The 20,585-nt window shown below is 39.9% G+C and overlaps 1 protein-coding gene across 3 annotated transcripts; it reads left to right on the top strand.

Annotated features, from left to right (window-relative positions):
• The first annotated feature begins 5,852 nt into the window (after positions 1 to 5,852).
• Positions 5,853 to 20,137, top strand: slc25a10 (solute carrier family 25 member 10). 3 transcript variants are annotated; one of them, XM_040146021.1, is made up of 12 exons: positions 5,853 to 6,075; positions 6,361 to 6,583; positions 12,790 to 12,909; positions 13,442 to 13,556; positions 13,697 to 13,745; positions 13,889 to 13,930; positions 14,017 to 14,060; positions 14,153 to 14,223; positions 16,478 to 16,570; positions 16,676 to 16,753; positions 16,881 to 16,937; positions 18,292 to 20,137. In XM_040146021.1, exons 2-12 carry the CDS (start codon positions 6,494 to 6,496, stop codon positions 18,391 to 18,393), a joined length of 861 nt encoding a protein of 286 aa, XP_040001955.1. In that variant the 5' UTR covers positions 5,853 to 6,075; positions 6,361 to 6,493; the 3' UTR covers positions 18,394 to 20,137. The 3 variants fall into 3 exon arrangements, with proteins under 3 accessions (XP_040001955.1, XP_040001954.1, XP_040001956.1); XM_040146020.1 differs by having other exon boundaries at positions 5,853 to 6,583; XM_040146022.1 differs by lacking the exons at positions 5,853 to 6,075; positions 6,361 to 6,583 and adding an exon at positions 6,591 to 6,764.
• Positions 20,138 to 20,585: the final 448 nt, after the last annotated feature.

Below are 20,585 nucleotides of genomic sequence, written 5' to 3'. Positions count from 1 at the left end.
GATCATTTTATTGGACGTGAGGTATGAAAAAACTCAGAGGTCACACCCTCGTCAGACAAGCTTCTGGAAACTGCAAGATCACAATCTATTAGGGGATACTCAGCCTATATATTTTTTTTGGATAAGTTATCTGATAAAAGCTGAGTTTGTTTCTAGATGTTGTAATTTGGATTTCATTACATGTTTCACACGATTAACTTCATAGCAATGGGGTTCTAATAGAAGATACATTATTTAAGGGCTTTGTGTCAGAGTGGGTGTTGAAATTAATCGTCGGAGGATTTTAGATGTTTACATGTTTATTAATGTGTGTGACTTACATTTCTCAAATTCCACTCTGCCTCTGCTTGTGTGTGTGAGTGTGTGTGTGTGTGTGTGTGTGTGTGTGTGTGTGTGTGTGTGTGTGTGTGTGTGTGTGTGTGTTTGTGTTTGGGGGGGGCTGTGTACAGGGTACATGTAGTACTGTGTATTCTGTTGTTTGACTGAAAATGTGTGGGCAGTCAGAGTGATGCTTGTTTATTTACTTTTCATACACTTTTTTTTTTTTTTTTTTTAAATAATCGGGGTTCCCAGGCAAATTTACTCTTCATATTTACTTTTTTCTTTTTCATTTATTTCTTTATTCTTGTTTACATGTATTGTTTTGTTGTTTTTTATTTACTGTGGTTCTGCAATTTGCACTCTTTCTGTGCCCTTTTGTTGATATAATTTTACACACTACTAAGTTTTAGAGCAGTAAAATAAAAACACGAAAATAATTGCCACATGTGAAATAATTATTAATATTTATGTAAAAAGTTATGATTTCCAGTAGAAGTAATTTTGTTAATTTAGTTTAACAAAAAAAGAATTTGTTGCTGATCTGAACAAAACTGTTTTAATTTTCAACTTGTGTTCTCTGACTGTATTGGGAAAATTAAGTGTTGACACTCACTTTTCTATCAAGTGACTGTTATATATCAATGACTACATTAGTTTTATTTTTTAAGTCTTTGGGTATTCATTGGGTTACAATTACAATATTGGAATTGGCTATGGACAGGATAGTAATATAATAACAATGTTTCAAATATCTTTTTCTACCTAACAGTTCACTTAATAACATTATACAGTAAACGGTCTTGGTCAAAATTAATGGCACCCCGGAATTTCGATTACATAATACAGAATATCTTCAGAAATAAATGCAAATGAAGCAATTTTGTATGATCAGAATATCTTATTAAAATGTTCAAGGTTAAACAAAATGTATCCCAGACACAATCATTGGCACCTTTTAGATGAATTTAAATTAATTCCTCAGACAAAATGAAAATAAAACAACTCACATGTGCTTAATTTTCAGTGTTCACATGACCTGAATTAACCAATGAATGATGGTTTTACAGCATAAAAAGGGGCTGAGAGCATGAGAAATGCTATTATCAGAGAACATAACGATACCAAAGGCTACAAGGCAATAATCAAAGATCCTGAAATCCCTGTTTCAACAGTTCATAACGTTATCAAGAAGTTTCACAGTCATAAAACTGTCAAGCCGCTTCCAGGACGTGGTGCTACGAAGAAACTCAGTGAGAGAAGTCTTTGAGGGTTGATGCAGGTTGTGGAAAAAAAACATCACACAAAACATCTAAAGAGCTTCAGGCTGACCTGGACCAATCTGGAGTGCTGGTTTCAGCCTCTACCATCCGCTGCCCACTAAACCAAGTAGGACTCCCTGGGCGAAGGCCAAGGAGGACACCACTGTTGAAAGAAAGACACAAAAAGGGTAGATGAATGTTTGGAAAAGCTTTGATAGACAAGCCACAGTCTGTCTGGGACAATGTTCAATGAAAATATGAAACCGAAGTAGAGCTCTTTGGGGATGGAGTGCATCAGTTTGTTTATAGGCGGCGAAATGAAGCCCATAAGGAAAAGATCACTCTACCTACAGTAAAACATGGTGGAGGCTCTATCATGCTGTGGAGCTGCTTTACTGCCTCTGGAACTGGAGGCATTGAATGTATCAAAGGATGAAATCAGAACATTACCCAGGCATTTTACAGCTAAATGTGTTACCCAGTGTCAGGAAACTAGGTTTGAGGCGAGTGTCTTGGGTCTTTCAGCAGGACAACGACCCAAAGCACACATCCAGCAGCACGACAGAACATTTGAAAAGGAAAAGATGGACTGTTTTAAACTGGCCAGCAATGAGTTCTGACCTAAACCCCATTGAAAACCTTTGGAGAAAGCTGAAATCTGCCATGGCAAAAGGACTCCTCCAAACTTAAGGGCTTGAACTCACAGCAATGGAAGAGATGCAGAAACTACCAGCAGACAGATGCAAGAAGCTTCTAGATGTCTACTAGAAACATTTAGAGGCTGCTGTTGTTGCCAAAGGTTCTGCAACCAAATATTAGTGAAGGGTGCCAATAATTGTGTCTGGGGCACATTTTGTGTTTGTATTGTTTCACTATTATAAGTTTTGTTTTTTTATTTTCTTTTGTTCAGTAACCTTGGACATTTTATTAAAATATTCTGGTTATATTCAATTGGTTAATTTGCATTTAGTGGGTGTTGATAATTTTGACCAAAACATAATAATTCACTATATCTAAAAAAAATGTGTCATTACATTTTCAAACTTTTTTTTTGGTCAATGACAGTCTTTTGATGTATAATCATTAATGCACAATAAATATATGAATTTGCTTTCTCCTACAACTGGTTGTCTTTTAAACATTAGATGTAAGCTGCCTGTGAAAAAATGTACACATAGAATATATCTTCCCTGCAGATGCATGCTATATCCCTGGTTAACCTTCTATTTTCAAGACTTTACAACAGATTTTATACTTATGAGTCCCAGTGCCCTGGAAAATTTTAATAGCTGTGTGTTTTCCTCAAGAAACTAAACTCAATACAAAGAAGAGACAAAACAACATAAGGACAGACCTAGTGGGACTGCTGTATATTGTGCCCCTGTATGAGCCTGTGTTTGCCCAACTAAGTCACTCAGTTATTATGATGACGGTTGCCTGCACTTATTCATCCCTCATGGTCCAATTTGCTCTTGACACTCACCATTGGCCCTTTTTCCTTCATTTCACACAGACTCAATTAATCTCATGCTGGCCAAGGTCATAATAGATATACTAACCAATTTCCCATTATCAGTTATACCATTGTGTATCTGATCACAAATGGAAGATTATTAGGAGTCAAGATTTTGTTTCATCCATACATCTGGTTCATATTGTTTTTGTTCACCCTTTTCTCTACTTAGATACTGCATGTATTATCTACCACAGATGCGTTTGTCTTTCACTCTGCTACAATCACACGGTAGATACGTTGCTGTCTCAGGGGAATGAGTAAAAAACAATAACATCAGACGAAGCACAGTCATACTCCTCTACACATGTCACTTGTAGGTGCAAAGCGAATGGAAATTTATTTGTACAGTGAACGAATTGATCCCAGTTAGATCCCAAACCACTATGTGTAGTGACGGGAGACACAATTAGTTTGGGGGCAGTAAACACTAAGTAACTGATGAGCTCTCTCTAATGTAAAGAACTGTCAGGTACTAAATCATACCATGACACCCAGGGCATTTAGGATTATTTATATATGAAGAGAGTGGACAACATAATGTAAACACTTAGTGAAAAAGAGCTATATATCTGACATAGTTTTACAACCTCAATCACTCAGACCAATGTGGGCTTTATCAGTTTGAGTGCCAGCTAGCAGCGTTTTGTCAACCCCCTTGTAGTTGATGTTCTGACTGTAGTTTCTCTTTCTGCTAGAGTATGTGCAGTGATTTTTTGGAAGTGTTCTTATCAACATACTAAATATAATTAGCTTTTTTTTCATCTGCACTTTGGGCATGGCTGATGTGGCCCCTTTAGAGCCCCGTGAGTTGCTTTGTGTTACTTCCAAAACACATCTTGTCGTGTTGATTACCAGACCTGTCCCACCAACGTAGCATGTTCACGACTTCGATTAAGACAAGGGTATAATTGCTTTTGGTGCAAACAGCCACCCAGGAAAAGGAACAGATATCCAAGGGTGTCGCCACATAGTCTTGCCTGCATGCTGCCCTGCTCACTCTGCGCAACACAGAAGAACAGATTCAGAGTTGTTTTTAGGGGCATCGGGCAGGACGGTGGTATGCAAAGACCTGCTGCTCCCTGGACTGTGTCAAAAGTTCCTCTTTGTTTGAAAGGAACAAACAAGTCTGTAACTTTCCCGATCAAGGCCTTTGTAATTTAAAAACTGCAAGTTTAGATTCAGTCTCACTTATCTCTTTTGCTAGTGAGACAACATACTGTATTTACTACCACACACCCTCAGCTGCACTTTTAATTACACTATTTCATGATTAAACAATGAAATCTACATAGTGATGAAAATACTGGACAATCAACACAAATGTAAGATCTGTGCTCTATTATGTAGTTTCAGACACCATGGTTTATTTTTAAAAGAGAAAAAAGCTTTAAGTATGAAGATACTAGCTAAGCTACATATGCTGTATAATTGATCTTGGATTAATTTACCCATATAGTGAGATAGTAGTAGCAAACGTTAACATCTAGCGAGCCAAAGATTTGAAGAATCACTGAAAAAATTGAGATATTAACCACTTTATTGATGTGAGGCACCCCAACCGCTATGTACTTCAAGACAAACTTGGCAAATGGTATTTACATTACAATTATACGCATTATTGTGAGAAAAAGTGAGCCTTTTTTCGCAGATCTCACTTTTGTACTGGAGTTTCGTCTTTGGCTCTGCCCTACTGATGCCACACTACTGAGATTTTGTTTCAAATGATTTTATGCCAGTGGCAGGCAAATAGTGGCCCATGGGCCAAATCTGGCCCTCCAGCAAAACTTTTTGCCCCCCAACGAAAGCAGAGGTTTTCCCTTTCATTGTTCGCACCCATACTTACGCACAATTTTTCAGAAACCTTCTGAAAGTAACAATGTAGTTAAACGGGCTTGTAAATCTCAACGAAACACGACCTTGTAACAACAATATAAGCAATGATTTGTATCTCAAACCCAAATACTCTGCACCGTGATGGACGTCCGCCACAAATGGACCATGTTTACTGAGTGTGGATACCCCGTCGATTGCTATGCAAGACTCATAGTGTAGCACTGCACATACAGTGCGTTTGTGCAGGAGTTATTTTTTTTGCCAGATGAGTTTTACACTAACATAAGCTGCTGTAACTCTGTTAGCAGTCACGAGCTAACGGGGGAAATGACACCTTCCCTCAGATGCAATCATACAGGACAATACCACCAGTTTTATATGTCTGGTTTATCTTCTTAAAAGAAATAAAACACGCATGGAGAATGCCACTACGTAGAGCGCATACCTGCGCCAGGGCCACAAATTGATGGAAATGTTAAAAAAGAAAGAAAGAAAGAAAGAAAAGCCCCATCTCGCAATGTCGAGGAAAGTGAAAAAACTTTCCTGGATCGAACCTAATTAATTGCTGACCTCTTAAGGCTACTGATCAACAACAGTACTGAATGTATTGACTTTATTTCGATAATCTGGAGCGAGTGTTTAGGCTTCCTTGTTTGTGTCTAATATCTGTTTCCCCTGCTATCTTGCTCCCCAATCACTTGTTTGACCAAATACAAAAATAACGGGGTTTCCCATACTCGCAACTGTCTTGGTCACCTTGAATCATTCAGACTGATTGTTTCAGGGCTTTCGTTGACATTGTTCACCCGTCGTCATTTAAAAAAAAAAAAAAAAAAAAAAAGGTCGGAGTGTGTGTGGACCCTGTATGAGGCGGTGCATTCAGGGTCTTGTCGCAGACACTCGTTCTTTTTCTCTCATGGCAAACCGACTAAAGTTTCCGCTCACTTGTGAACGCGGAGTACCGTCCTCTTAAAGAGACAGGCCGGATCTCGGCCCGTCTACTGCGGCGGGAACGATGCGTATCCCTTTAAAACCCGCGTGGCCGTCTGTAGTGGCGAACGTGGGGTATGGGAGTCCGTTTGCCGTCCGGGGCTTCAGCATACCCATACCCCTCCGTCGGACTTTGGATCTCGGGCCCCGGGGTGGGTAGGCAGTTCCGCCGTCCGCGGTGGCAATTGGCTGCGCTCTTCTCCGCTGTCTACAGCTGCTTCCTATTGCGCCGCTCATCGTGGCCCAAACACACACACACACACACACACACACACACACACAAACAAACACACACAAACGCAAGCCGTCTTTCACAGGCAAACACGCACATTATGGGGCGTCAGTGCGCGCGATGCTGCTGGAGCCCAAAGTCCTCCGGTCCGTGGTGAATGTCTCTTATCGGCATGTTTGAAGATTAACGAGGTTATCCGTGTCCTGTAGACCGCGAGCCAGCGCCAGCTGCAACCCTCCGGGCCAGGAAGCCGACAGAGCAGGCGGACGGCGTGTCGAGTGCGGGCTGGGCGGAAGGAAGCCACCGCTGTAGCTGCACCGGGCGACGGCAGAGGACGGTAACATGACCGAGAAACGGATATCGCGCTGGTATTTCGGAGGGCTGGCGTCCTGCGGCGCCGCCTGCTGCACGCATCCTCTGGATCTCCTCAAGGTGAGGGGGCCGAAGGGAACGGCCGCCGTCCGTACAGGGATGCAGGCCTGAACACCGGGCTGCAGCTGTTTCCAGCGGTAGTCAGAGAAGACAGGCTTAGATAGCAGCTATTTATCTCTTGGCGACTCATCATATTGCGGTGTGATTGTGAGATATCATCGTGTGTTTGCTACGGCTGCAGGTGAGCTGTTGGTGGTCATGTCACGTGTCGTATGGTATCACTGCAACGTATGGGAGGATGTACAGGGCTGTTATAGTGCACAAGTTTAGGCAAGTGAAAAGTGTGAGAATTAGTAGAAAGTACTCGTTCAGTTTATTATTTTCATTTGAACGAACACATAATGTCCCAATGCAATGTAAGCGTTTAGGTTCGGGATGAATACAATATGGTAATTGTAAGTTAACACCAACCCTGGGGTGGGGGGTGGGGTGGGGTCTGTCATCGCCTGAGAGCAGGTGTGTGTGTGTGTGTGTGTGTGTGTGTGTGTGTGTGTGTGTGTCTGTCTGTCTCTCCCAGTGGGGTCATGCACGCTCATTCTTGTTAATATAGAATATTGTCATATAGGAAACCAGTTCATCTCTACCCAACGCCTAAATCCTCACGCACTTTACCTCCCATTAGGCTGCACTGAAGACAGCAGCACATGACCCTGATAACACTAAGTGGTCCTCAGGAAGTCATGTGCTGTGTCATTCTGCAGGCGAGGTCGGTAATCACCACTTTGCAGGAAAAAAAAAGTCATCTGGAGTGCTTCATTTCTGCCCAAACTTGCTTGTTAACTGGGGATGCTATATAAAATTATAGTACTGATTTAGTTGCTTCAGTGCTCATAAAGGCCTCAATTAGTGCAGGAGCAGTAGTTTTCAGTGCAGCCGTGCTAGCGCTTTATGTGTAGTACTGAGAACATCTTTCTTTTTTTAGAACTGGCCTGTTTTCTCTTAAGGCTTTCACCAAACAACATTTACAATAAAAAAAAACAAAACAAGACAAAACCAAAAACGGACAATTCGTTTTTTATCTAGAAGAATAAGAGAGGCAAGTATCATTAAGCATAGTAATTTACCCCCCACTGTAGTTAAGTTTGGTCAGGTTGAGAAGTGTGCTGCGTCATATTCTTGTTTGAGATAATGGAGTTTAGCCTGCTTCTAGTCTCTTGAATCCATTTCTTTTAAATCAGGACTTTCAACGTCTGACAAAGCGCCCCCTACGCCATCCCCCACCCCTCCCACAAAACCAAGGGACCTGCAGCTTGAGCTGCCTATAACCTATATTACCTATATTTGTTTACAATTTGCCAACCTGGCAGCATTAAAAGTATGCAGAGTTTGCTATTTGAAGCACCTTTTTGTAGTGTATCCATGGATGTACGGACAACTATCGATAACTTTGATACTGTGGAAAACTTTAAAATGTGATAATTCCCAGCCAAGTTCTGGAGCTGTAAGGAACGTCGCTTCTCAATGATTTCAAAGATGATTTGTGGATGCTTATTTGTATTGGACATCTGAAATAATGATGTCCTCGGAAAATGTAAGTCATACTACATATAAATATCCGGGTACCATATTGTGTCTTCAGATTTGACTGACTTGTGACTCCAAAAAGGAGTGCAATTTCTGACAAAGGTTGCAGGAATTGGGCGCTAAGTGTGTTAAAGTACCTTTTATTGCCTCCATGAGCTGGGTGTGGTGCAGACAATAAATAGTTGGACGAATTTTCTGTCGTGTTGACTCTGTATTCCAGTAGATAAAATTTGAAATGAACAGTAAATTTTTACTTTTTGCTACAAGACTGTTTGAGGGTGACTTGTTGCCACCCTTTTTATGCTTTGCCCCCCTCCTCACAATTTTAGGATAATACACCAGGACAATGACAACGCTACAAGTTATTCTGTGCATCTAATAGGTATGTAAAAGGCTTTAAATTAAAGCCGAGAGTCAGCACTTGAAACTCAAAGTCATTGTTTCCCTTCAGTTCCATTGTGCTGGAGTACAGAGCCGGCCGAACAAAAGAATGTGTCACTGTTCAGATATTTACAGATTGCTCTGTATGTGCTCATGTAGTTTTACACCAATCAAACAGCTGAAGTGCCAGTCAGGTGGGGAATGTTCCTGGTGTTACAATCAGTACTGCTGCTTTAATGAGGAGCTACATCTAGCTGGTGAAGGGGAGGAATTTTCTCTAGTGTTGTTGATTACAAAAATGTGTAAAATATTTAAAAAAAATGCGTTAAAAACTCACTGGGAATTTGAGAATAATTGAAAGAATCTTATAAAAACTCATTGAGAAATCCTCACTGGTGCTCACTAGAATTTAACTATGTTAGTGTCGGAGACTTGTGTACTTTTTAGGTTGAGTGAGTTCAACTACAGCACGTGATTGTACTAACCGTTGACACTTAAGTTTTGTGGCAACAATATGTTGATAATGGATGATTACAGGAATTTTAAAGGCGGCTAGTGTTACTTCATAGAAAGGAGTAAGTGCTTCCTCTAGTTTCTATCATGCACTGTCTTAATCATTGTCATCTACTGTGAGTGGATATGTTTTCACAGATAGAACAAGCTTGGTTTGCATTGCAAGTTCTCCCCTCGGTGCTTGAGCAATGGAGCCTCCTGAGTGAACCAGTGTTGATTTCTGTGCAGTAGCGTGGGATGATATGACTGAAATAATTATCAAAATATTAACACGGATATTTTTAAGATCAGTATCACGTCGAGGCAAATGCATGTAAATATCACACATAAAATAATCAAAGACATTTTTCGAAGTAGTGAACTGTGCTCCACTGTTATGTATTACATGAAACCAAACTTCATATGTGTAAAACAAAAATTTGATTAACCTATTTTGTTCATTTTTAATTACATCTTGCTCAGAATGATTCATTTGGGCAACCTAAGTTTGTAAAAATTACCACATGAGAAGATTTCATCATCAAAAAATGTTTCTGCTGATGAACAATAATACAATATATTGCCCATATAAAATTATTGCCCAGTCCTACTGTGCAGACCTTTTCTTTTTCATCACAAATATTTTACTCTGACTTCCTAGAGAGCTACCATTGTGGAATGAAATTAACCAGTGAGCAGACACCTCTGAGCTGAGCTGCTCTGGAAAAAAATCACATTCCTCATTCGTTAAGTACTGTTAAGACATTTTATCCACATACAGTACTGGTTGAAATTTTTGGCACTCCTGAATTTTAAGTACAGAATAATAATAATATGTCTGCAGTTACTGAACAGAGGAAAACGAGAAAAACAAAACTTGCATAATAGTGAAGTAATACGAACACAAAATGTACCCAGACACAATTATTAATATTTGGTTGCAGAACCTTTGGCAACAACGGCAGCCTCTAAATGTTTCTAGTAGACATCTAGAAGTTTCTTGCATCTGTCTGCTGGTAGTTTCTGCTTCTCTTCCATTACTGTGAGTTCAAGCTCTTTTAAGTTTGCAGAAGTCTTTTTTGCAATGGCAGATTTCAACTTTCTCTGAAGATTTTCAGTGGGATTTAGGTCAGTACTCATTGCCGGCCAGTTTAAAACAGTCCATCTTTTCCTTTTCAAATGTTCTGTCGTGCTGCTGGATGTGTGCTTTGGGTCGTTGTCCTGCTGAAAGAACCCAAGACACTCGCCTCAAACCTAGTTTCCCTGACACTGGGTAACACATTTCGCTCTAAAATATATCATCATGCTTATGATACATTCAATGCCTCCAGTTCCAGAGGCAGCAAAGCAGCTCCACAGCATGATAGAGCCTCCACCATGTTTTATTGTTGGTAGATATTTCTTTTCATTTTTGGCTTAATTTCATTGCCTATAAACAAACTTACCTCAAGGCCTTTGGCAATTTCCTTGTACCCTTTTGAATTGTTATGTCTTTTGATAATAACATTTCTCATGCTCTCAGACGGCTCTCTTGTCTTCACCATTGTGAAAAAGAAACTTGAAACAATCAGCCCCTTTTTATGCTGTAAAGACAATCATTCATTGGTTAATTCAGGTCAAGCAGAGTTGAGTTTCATTTGTTGTATTTTGTTTGAGGAGCTAATTTAAATCCATCAAAAAGGTGCCAATCATTGTGTCAAGTGCACATTTTATGTCTGTATTTTTAATTTCACTATATGAAAATATTTATCTTGTTGTTCAGTAACCTTGGACATTTTATTAAAATGTTTTGCTAATACAAAATTGGTTAATTTGCATTTATTTCTGAAGATATTCAAAATTCTATACTTACAGTTCAGGGGTGCCAAGAATTTCAACCAGGACTGATGTGTATGACACACAAACGAGAACTCATACTTTGACTCTGTTACTGGACGGTGAGACAGATGGTCACTTTTGTTGCAGCAGCGCACAAAGCTTAGAAGGTTAATGGCTTCATAATGCTCTACACTTTTCACATTCCTGTAAAAGCTAAAAGCTAAATTTAAAAGGACTGAGGTGTAATTTAGAGTACAGACCATGTGAAAGTGGTTTTCAGCAGAGGGTTAGAGCTTGACTAAACACACTACTACATAGCAAAGAGTGCCAAGTGATGTCTTATTGAGTTCCTGCTCCAGACATCTATTACACCCTCAGATAGGCTAATCTAATGTTGTCCTAAACTGATACGGCAGAGTTGCTTAACAAGATTTCTTGGACCTCACCTAAAAAGACAGTCTTTTAGCCAGTCACTTATCAACTCATCTGGGTGTAATATTTCACCACTGTGTGTTTGCCAGTGTTCCTGTACACATTAGCTTGCTCATTGCTCAATAGGACATTGTCTCAGCAAATATCTGCTTCCCTTTGAAAGAGCTTTAAGGAAAAACCACCGTTGCAGCAGAGGTACACTCAATTCTGCCTATGTCCAGTTAACTTCCCTTGATTGCTTTGCTCCATACCGAAATATTTCAACAAATTGTCTAAAATTTTGCTTTATGACCAAATACCTGCAAATAAAAAAAATATCCTGTCATCCTCAGCTGTAGTTATTTGGTGCTACTTTGCAAATATTAGAATACTAACACGCCAAATTGAAGATGGCGAATATGATAAACATTATACCTGCTAAACATGACAACATGACAGCACTGTGTGCTCTACAGAGATAGTATAATAGACAGTATAGTTTTGTAGTTCATGGAGACATTTATTTAAGATACGTCTGACGTTTGTGTCTTCCACATTATGAAAAGGTCATTTTTTTTAACATATCTAATAACATGATTCAGAGTTCAAAGTTACAGAAAAGTTCATTTTGTATCTAGACATAATGAATAGTACTGTATTAAAAGATGTTGTTTTTGCACCCAGTAGCTCTCTCAAATCTCAATCTCTGACTGCTTATACTTCGAAACTCAGCGAGCTGGGAAGATGTTTTGGAGTTTGGGAGTTATTGGACAAAATCTAGGAATCCATGGTTAACCTGCTGTCTTACTTGGTCTGTGCTGAAGCCAGTGTGTAGGTGTAGACCAACCAGATAAATCTTGGTGGTGATTGTTGGTGGTGACATTGTGTTTTGAAGGGCGTAGTGGCCGTCAGAATCAGATACCGATCAGAACAGAGGACAGAGGCCATGTTGTAGAGCTGCTGACCTCCGCTGTCGAGGACAGCAGACAGGCACGCAAACACGCACGGGTACTATTAAGACATTTCGAAAACTTGTGCACGGTATTATAACTGCTTGTGTTGCACATTACTTCCTCGTCCAGTTTTACACCAGAAGGTCAGTTGACATATTATGGTTACTCATTGCTATTGCAAAGAGTCATGATTCTAGTGGGAGTGATAATGTTTGCATTTCAATTTCACTGAAAAAAAATATAACAATTATGATGATGTGATTGTTGCTGGTGTCAGTACCAAACAAGCATTTTCCTTTACGTCTGGAGAGTATAATTTGTAGGCAGGGGCACATCTGTAGCACCACAATGCTTCAGTTATAATGGTATGCTGTGACATATTTTAACTTTTTTATAAAAAAAAAAAAATGCAGCTCCGGCTGTTTGAATATTGCACTTGGCCATATTTAGATTTTGACGTTATTTTGATTATTTGTTCAGCCATAGTGTCAACCCCAACAGGATCACGCATTGTTTAGGTCAGCAGATTTGTTGTGTCTGTGTTCTGTTTTCTTTACCGGGCCCCCGTACGGTGCCTCGCTTGGTATTGAAAATGACATCAAGCCTAGTACATGACTGTGTTTCCAGGTACACCTGCAGACGCAGCAGGAGGTGAAGAAGAGGATGATGGGGATGGCCGTTTATGTGGTGAAGAATGACGGGGTGCTGGCTCTTTACAGTGGCCTCTCTGCCTCCCTGTGTAGACAGGTGTGTATGTCTGCAGCTAATTGCTCTTTTCTTTTCTACCTAGATCCCTAACTAGGACCAGTGTATGTTCTTGCACTTTTAGTCAAACATACTGAATAAAAAATATAAATGTTAATATAATTAAACACGCATACATGATTTTAGTGTCATTTTTATTTCAAACAATGATTTTACTAATTATATTAAGGTAGAGACTGACTGATATGGACATCATAATAATAATAATAATAATAATAATAATAATAATAATAATAATAATGATGATATTATTATTACTGTTATTAACTGTATACAGCACTTTTCTCACTCCAATAGGACTAGGGGGGGGGGGTTTAATCACAGCCACTGGATGATGAAGAGTAGGATAAGTTTTATCCTTTAAACAGTGCATCCTGTTTATGGGCCATTTTAAATAATCAAAAATCTCCTTCTACGCCATGTTTAGACTGGTTATGTTGCCAGAGGCTCTTCCTACTGGCTGAAAAAAGAAAATCTTAAATATTGTTTTTAATCCTCCTCCTCCTCTCCTCAGATGTCCTATTCACTCACCAGATTTGCCATTTATGAGACAGTGAGGGACATGATTGGCAGCACAAGCCAGGGTCCCATGCCCTTCTACCAGAAGGTCCTGCTTGGAGCCTTTGGAGGTGGGAGCACACACAGACATGTTCTGCTTTTCTTTCTTCTTCCCCTCTCACTTGCGCTCTCACTCTCTCTCACACTCACACTCACACACACACACGTGTGCACACACAGTATCACCCAAGCAGGATTTCTCTGCCAACAGGTTTCACTGGTGGGTTTATTGGTACGCCGGCAGACATGGTGAATGTCAGGTAAGAAGCGGGGACAATATTCAAACTGGCATTAATATATATATGCACAGTTCCTGCAAACAAATGGGTTGTGCTTATTTTTGGTCCATGGTCAAAAACAGGAAATAGTGCAGTGAAAAGATCTGAACTTTTTTTTCTTCTAGGATGCAGAATGACATGAAACTGCCACCAGAACTGAGGAGAAAGTGAGTGTTGTAACTTTCTTCCATCAGTTTAGATGTTCAAAACCTTTAACTGTAATTTAACCCTGAATGTCATTAATTTCTTGCAGCTACAAACATGCTGTTGATGGGCTCGTCAGAGTCTTCAGAGAAGGTAAATCCCAACAATATAGTCACTTCATGTAACTTCATATATAGCACACAATGGCTTCATGTCTGACCTCTGACCTGCGTCCTGTCTCACAGAGGGTTTGAGGAAGCTTTTCTCAGGAGCCACCATGGCCTCCAGCAGAGGAGCGATGGTCACTGTTGGACAGGCAAGTCACATTACTCACAGTCTGGTGATAGGTAACTTTGTAACTGAAAAAGTCATGTAAAATGCTCGTAAGTATTAATTGCCAGAGCAATTCTGAAGAGCAATGTTGGTCTCTTCAATTTTGTATCTTACTTCATTCTACCTGGGCTAATATAATCACAATTTACCAAACTCTCTGAACTGCGCAAACTTGCCTTAAAATGCTCGACTCATATAATGAGCTGTGATGCCAACTGTTTGTGAGGAAGTGCGCGTTCGTGATATTAGATCATTAGCCTTGTTAACGCCGCTAAAATTGCCAAACTAGGCTGACTGTTCTGCTGCGTTTGTAGGAAAGTTTCATTCATAAAAACAGTGTACAAGAGAAAAAACACACATTTCTAAACATCTTTAAGCAGAGTCGGTAGTCGTATTAGAGGACCCAAAACAATTAGAGAATGTTATCTAAAAAAAATTGATGAAGCCACAAATTCTCTTAAATCTAGCCCCTTAAGAACAAATCTGTTCTCAGACTGCTTCTTGCATTAGGCCCATTGTATGCTAGCACAAAACTGGGCATGATCTAAATATACTATCTACAGATTACTGAAGGGTGCCTGCTGAAAAATGTATAACAACCTTTCTGTTTATCATTTTGAAGAGTCTTCCATGAATCCACATTTACAATGTTCTTCTTGAAGCATCTTGTGATGCGGACCTGGAAACATCTTCAGTGATATCCCTGGGATCATAGGGTTTTTGGGTTTTTCACCCAGGTGAGCCAGCAGGGGTTGATCAAGCCCCGTCATGTGTCCAGGTTGCAGCCCCCCCCCCACAGCGCTCCTCTCTTAATCCACAGCCAACTAGAGGCTTCTTTGGCTGCCTCCGTGGCTCTCTTTATGGCCCTTGTCTTACCGGCCCCATAGACGCCAAGCGTCTTGCAGAGGGACTGGCCAGTGAACCCTCTACAGCCTGTTTCAATGGGCTCACACCTTGCCCGCCACCTGTTTTCCCTGCACTGCTTTGCTCTCTTCCTTTCGTTGGCTTCTTGGATCCGATCCTCCCATGGAGCAGTAAGCTCCATCAGTATGACCTGCTTGGAGGAAAAAGCATGATGATGCCTGGCCTCAATGATGTTACTGCAATCTCCTTCGGGAGCTTGAGCTGTCTGTTTAGATCAACTTTCAGTTCTTAGTTGAGCGCTGTGGCCAGTAGACCAGCATGAGGGGAGCTGAGGGTCTTCGTTGCTGTTGGTAGCTTCTGTCCTGATCTAACGAAGGGGATGGCCTTGGCAGGTGTTGGCCAGAGGTGTTTTTTTCTGAGTGACAGCAGTGCAGATGATGTCTGCTATGGCTCTCAGAACATGATTGTGCCACACCCTTCGCTCTGAGTGACTTTGCAGCAGCTCAAGTTGTGCTCCAGGGTACTTTTCATTGAAGACGTGGAGAGTAGAAGTACAACACAGCCATTAGTCCCCTCTGCTTCATCATATTCATCACTGGACCTTTTACCTACATGATTTTTGAAACTCTATCTGAGAATGACAATACCAAAATATAGATGCGTTATCGTGTAACCCACTGTGATGTTGTTGTTTTTATAAAACTGTTTTTTAAAAGTAAAACACAGAATTCACTGTCAAATGTCCCCTGACTGATCCATATGTCATAGGTGTTTTTTCTTCAAATGTCAACACATCAAATCAACTTGCAGCTCTGTGTGTGTGTGTATGTATATATAATATATATGTATGTATGTATAAAATATTTCTGACCACCCTATTTGCTAAATATCCCAGATCCCAAAACCTGGTTGTATGATCATTTTGTAATTGTTAGTCAGTTTGTTTGTTTATTTAAAAGTGCTTTGTAAAGAGAAGAACATTTGACACTTTCGGTGGTGCACTTCAGTTAGTGTTTTTTTTTTTTTTTTTTTTTTTTTGTACTGCCACTGTGGGGAGCCAAATACAGAAATTTTAAAATTTGACATTTTGGTTGATATTTGTGCAGCGTTTTTAACCATGCACATAGTTTTTTTGCGAAATATATAAAGGCCAACCCAGTGAATGTGATTGAAAAATGTCATATTAGCATGTGACTGCTATGTGCACACAAACAAACACAGAACACAGATGGACATATGAGCCATGTTTCACATCTGGACAATGCTGATTTGAAAGCAGTGAAGGATAGTCGGAGTCTTTTATTTATTTATTTTTTTACACCATTAAAATGACACAAATTTTCTCTGTCTCCTTTTATTTTTTCCACCTTTAGTTGGCATGTTATGACCAGGCCAAGCAGTTCGTGTTGGGAACAGGGATGATGGGAGATAACATATTCACACACTTTCTTTCCAGCTTCATTGCTGTAAGTATTAGGTTTTTATTTGTGTGCACTGGAAACCCGACTAAGTCAGCGTGTGAAGTTTACAAGGTTTACTACTCTCAGCTTGTGTGAACTGTTCCTCTGCAGGGAGGCTGTGCTACATTCTTGTGTCAACCTCTGGATGTACTAAAGACGAGACTGATGAACTCAAAGGGAGAGTACACAGTGAGTCGATCCGTCCTCATCCCTCGGCATTATCTCCTCTAATCCTTTCATTCCTTTCTGTTTCTGCTTATCCCTTTTCTTCATTTCTTGGTGTTCATTCTCACCGAGTGTGTGTCTCTCCTTCCAGGGGGTTACTCATTGCTTACGAGAAACTGCCAAACTGGGTCCACTGGCATTTTACAAGGTAACGCACTATACATTAACACCATTATGGTTATTTAGTGCCACTGTTAATCAGAGATTATTTCAGTTATTTGACTCAGTTACAGTCAGGATCACCCTTGGATGCTTTGATTCACACTGAGCAGTTAGATCTGTTCCTGCCTGTAGCACAGCAATGAAAGAAAAGACCTCTGACATGGATAGAACCATTCAGTCCAGGGTAGTAATGTGTGCCTTAACAATATAAATGATTCTGCAGGAAAAGTATGGGCTATCAAATAAATTTGCCTTTAATGTATTGCTATAGAGGCAAATTATTTCAGTCATGTATCGTAGATTCATCTTAACTCAACTTTTGTCCAACAGACAGAAGTGGGAGTGCTTTGTCTTCAAAATGATAGTGCATGTGTTTTACTATACAAATAAACCTGCATGGACATGGAGCACGAAGCAATGGTACAAAAAACAGCAATAAAACCAGAGTACTTGAAATTAATCCTGCAGAATGACTTTATGCTGGTTGCTATTGCTAGTTATAGTAAATACAAGTCAAAAGTCGCGGGTCCTGACCGGTTTACATAGCCTACTATACATTTCTCCAAAGTTTCTCCAAAGGAAACACGTTTATGAGGAGGTCATATGGCCTGACACAGCCTCATACACCACAAAAATCGGATTAAAAACAGTCTTTGGGGCCACGTTATATAAAGCCTCAATAGCTAAACTTAATAAGCTCACAGCAGGAGGTTCATGTTTGTGTGATGAAAAATTTCAAGAGTGATTCTGATGCTCAGCTTATCAGTATGATGGGTATGCAGGTTATTAAGTTAATTATTGGCATTATTTGCATTTTTCACAGTAAACCATATCATTTTTGCTTTGTTGGTCTATAAGCGGATTTACCAACATGAATTATTGTAAAAACTTCACTCAACTATATAATATATAATGAATATTTTATTAGCAATATAATTTTGAATGGGCCGCTTGCTACACAACAGTAAGTTCCTGTCATGGAAAACTGGACTGTGTATAATAGTGTAACTAATCAATGGAGTCTCCTCAGTGCACTCTGTCTTCTGGATGAAGAGATGTTGCATTTACATTCACACACATTAAAACACAGATAGAAAAACATTCTGACCAGTTGACGTGACTATTATATGGGTAACATGCCCAGCTGATCCCAGTGCTGTGAGGGAGAACAGATTTTAATTTGCGTCGCTACATAAGTGGTTGATGTTGGAAAGGAAGATTCTCATTTACAGCACCGGGCGTGATGATAAATGATTACATTTCAGAATGAAAGTATTGTTTAGCTGATTGGCGTTGTAGTAGTAATAGCTATGATAATCTAATGCTAAGTTTTGTTGCAGGGTCTCGTCCCAGCAGGGATTCGCTTGATTCCCCATACGGTACTCACCTTCATATTCCTTGAGCAGCTCAAGAAAAACTTTGGCATTCGCATCATCTCCTAAGCAAGCTCTGCGACTCATCAGCCGCCCCCCCCCTAGTGTTCACTAGACCCCATCATCGCTCCTTTTGTTATACCTCTGTCTCACGGCTAGACACTAAATCATTTTGATTATCAACAGTGCTAACTGCTGGAAGGGATGAACACTGGAATAACAGATGATTCACTCTGCTAAAAAAAGAAGTTACTAAATATAAAGGTGCTGTCAAGGTGTTATCAGAATGACTGTCTGAATTTAGAGAGAAGATTAACATTACCTGTAGCAGATATTTAATGTAGTTGTCCATTATACAGTACAGTACAGTTAGTTAAATGACCAGATGAGACATTGTGTTCATTGTGAGTTAAGGAGACAACGGCTATTCATGGACCTCAATGACGACAGACTAATTCCTGATCAGATTTTGTGATTTGTGTTTTAATCTCAGCACTCAGTACTTAAAACCCCATCCACCAGTGGTGTACAGCGCCTCCAGAGTCCACACTAGTATAATAACAACTGTGGCTTAAAAACTTTGTGCTAGGAATGTGTATCCTTTAGTCCTCTACAACACTTGATTATTTTTATATTAGGCCAAGACATTGTTTGTGATTTAGGAGAAGTCTAAAATGTACTTCTCAAGCTGTAAACCGATACAGCATAGCCTTGTCATCAGTGCCATTCTTACCAATCTGTAATAATTCTCAAAAGCCATTACTAAAATATGACTTAACAAGCTCTTATGTAATGAAATAGTAATCATTCCCAATCGTGGCGACCAAATGTGATGCACCCTGAATTTTACAGTTTTACAGATTTATTTGTTTGCCTTCTTATCACCTAATTATAATTTTTGAAGTGCAAATCCTCCCCGAACAAGTTCAAATTTCATTAACTTTTACCTGATAACCTGATTCTCCTTTAATTCATTCCACTCCTGTCATAAATTCATTCTTAAATCTTTCGGAGAAGAGGACCAAGCTTGTTTGTCTTGTGTTTTTAAGTAAGGAGGGAGTTAGTGGGGAAGCTGTGAAGCAGAGAGAGCAGACTGTTGAAGGTACATTTGACGGTGGCTCTTTCAGTTTTCCAATCCCAGTGAAATTGTAAATGACCACTTGATCTCTTACTCTTAAGTTCTTACTGTATGAATAGAGATGCCTGAAGAGAACTGCTGTACAGTACAAGTGTACATGTAGCATTTTCATCTATAATGTTACTGTTTCATTTAGCTGAATGCATGTCAGACTTCATGACTCAGAGTGCTACTCTGTTTTATAAGGCACTTTACTGAAAATCCCTGGACTCCTACTGACTAGCCTGCTGCATAGAGACACAAGATGTACATTAAAACATGTTATAAAACTAAAAATGGAAATATTTTCATTTGGTTCAGTGAGGTTAAGCATCCTCTCTGCTGTGCCTGCTCTGTTTACAGAGACCATGTCAAGTAATGTTGCCTTACAGTATCTGTACTGCAGGGGGCAGTATAGTAATGCGTGAAGTGTCTTCTCTTATGAATCCCAATAAGGCTTGCACCTTCAAAAAAGTCACAGTACCACTTAATGAGTCTGTTGGCCTGCATGTTCTTATGTGCAAGAGTACATTGACAATGTGAGGTGCTGTTCTATAGATCAGCCATAATATTGGTAATGTTATCCTCGACTTTATTCATACGCACAGAAAGGAAACTGGAGGGAACCACAGTTCTGGGTGTTGTGAATTTCTATTTTGTAGATCATTAACTAAGAATTTTGGAATTAAAATGCTAATGGAAAATATGTGTCTGGTGTTGTTTTTTTTTTCTTTCTAGGTGCCTGTTTTTAATACAGTATGTCTGGCTATAAACTTTTGTTTTGGTAATGAAGTAGATTGTTGTAAACCACCCCACATTTTTATAAATATTATTTTCTTTAAAAATCAGTTGCAGGCCCTCTGGACTGTTTTAATTCCACATTATAAAACAAACAGAGGGATCTTTGTGTCACTGGTTTCTGCTGCCACGGGCCAATAGTGAAAATGATGCTGGCTGTGACTGGATTTGCCCTCATCAGAACAAGGACATAGTTTAATGCTTGCTCTGCCAGTCCAGCACAGCAGCCCGCACCGCAGACTTGGGGTCAGAACTTATTTTGAAGAATTGCAGCCTCCCAGCCTGCACCATGTGGCAGGACTGTCCACAGTTAAGTGGTGATATGCAGCTGTAAAGATAAATGGTG

Source organism: Xiphias gladius, chromosome 15, assembly GCF_016859285.1.
Source record: "Xiphias gladius isolate SHS-SW01 ecotype Sanya breed wild chromosome 15, ASM1685928v1, whole genome shotgun sequence".
NCBI classification, from domain to species: domain Eukaryota; kingdom Metazoa; phylum Chordata; class Actinopteri; order Istiophoriformes; family Xiphiidae; genus Xiphias; species Xiphias gladius.
The sequence above is the reverse complement of the archived record's forward strand: the minus strand, read 5'-3'. Positions and strand labels throughout refer to the sequence as shown.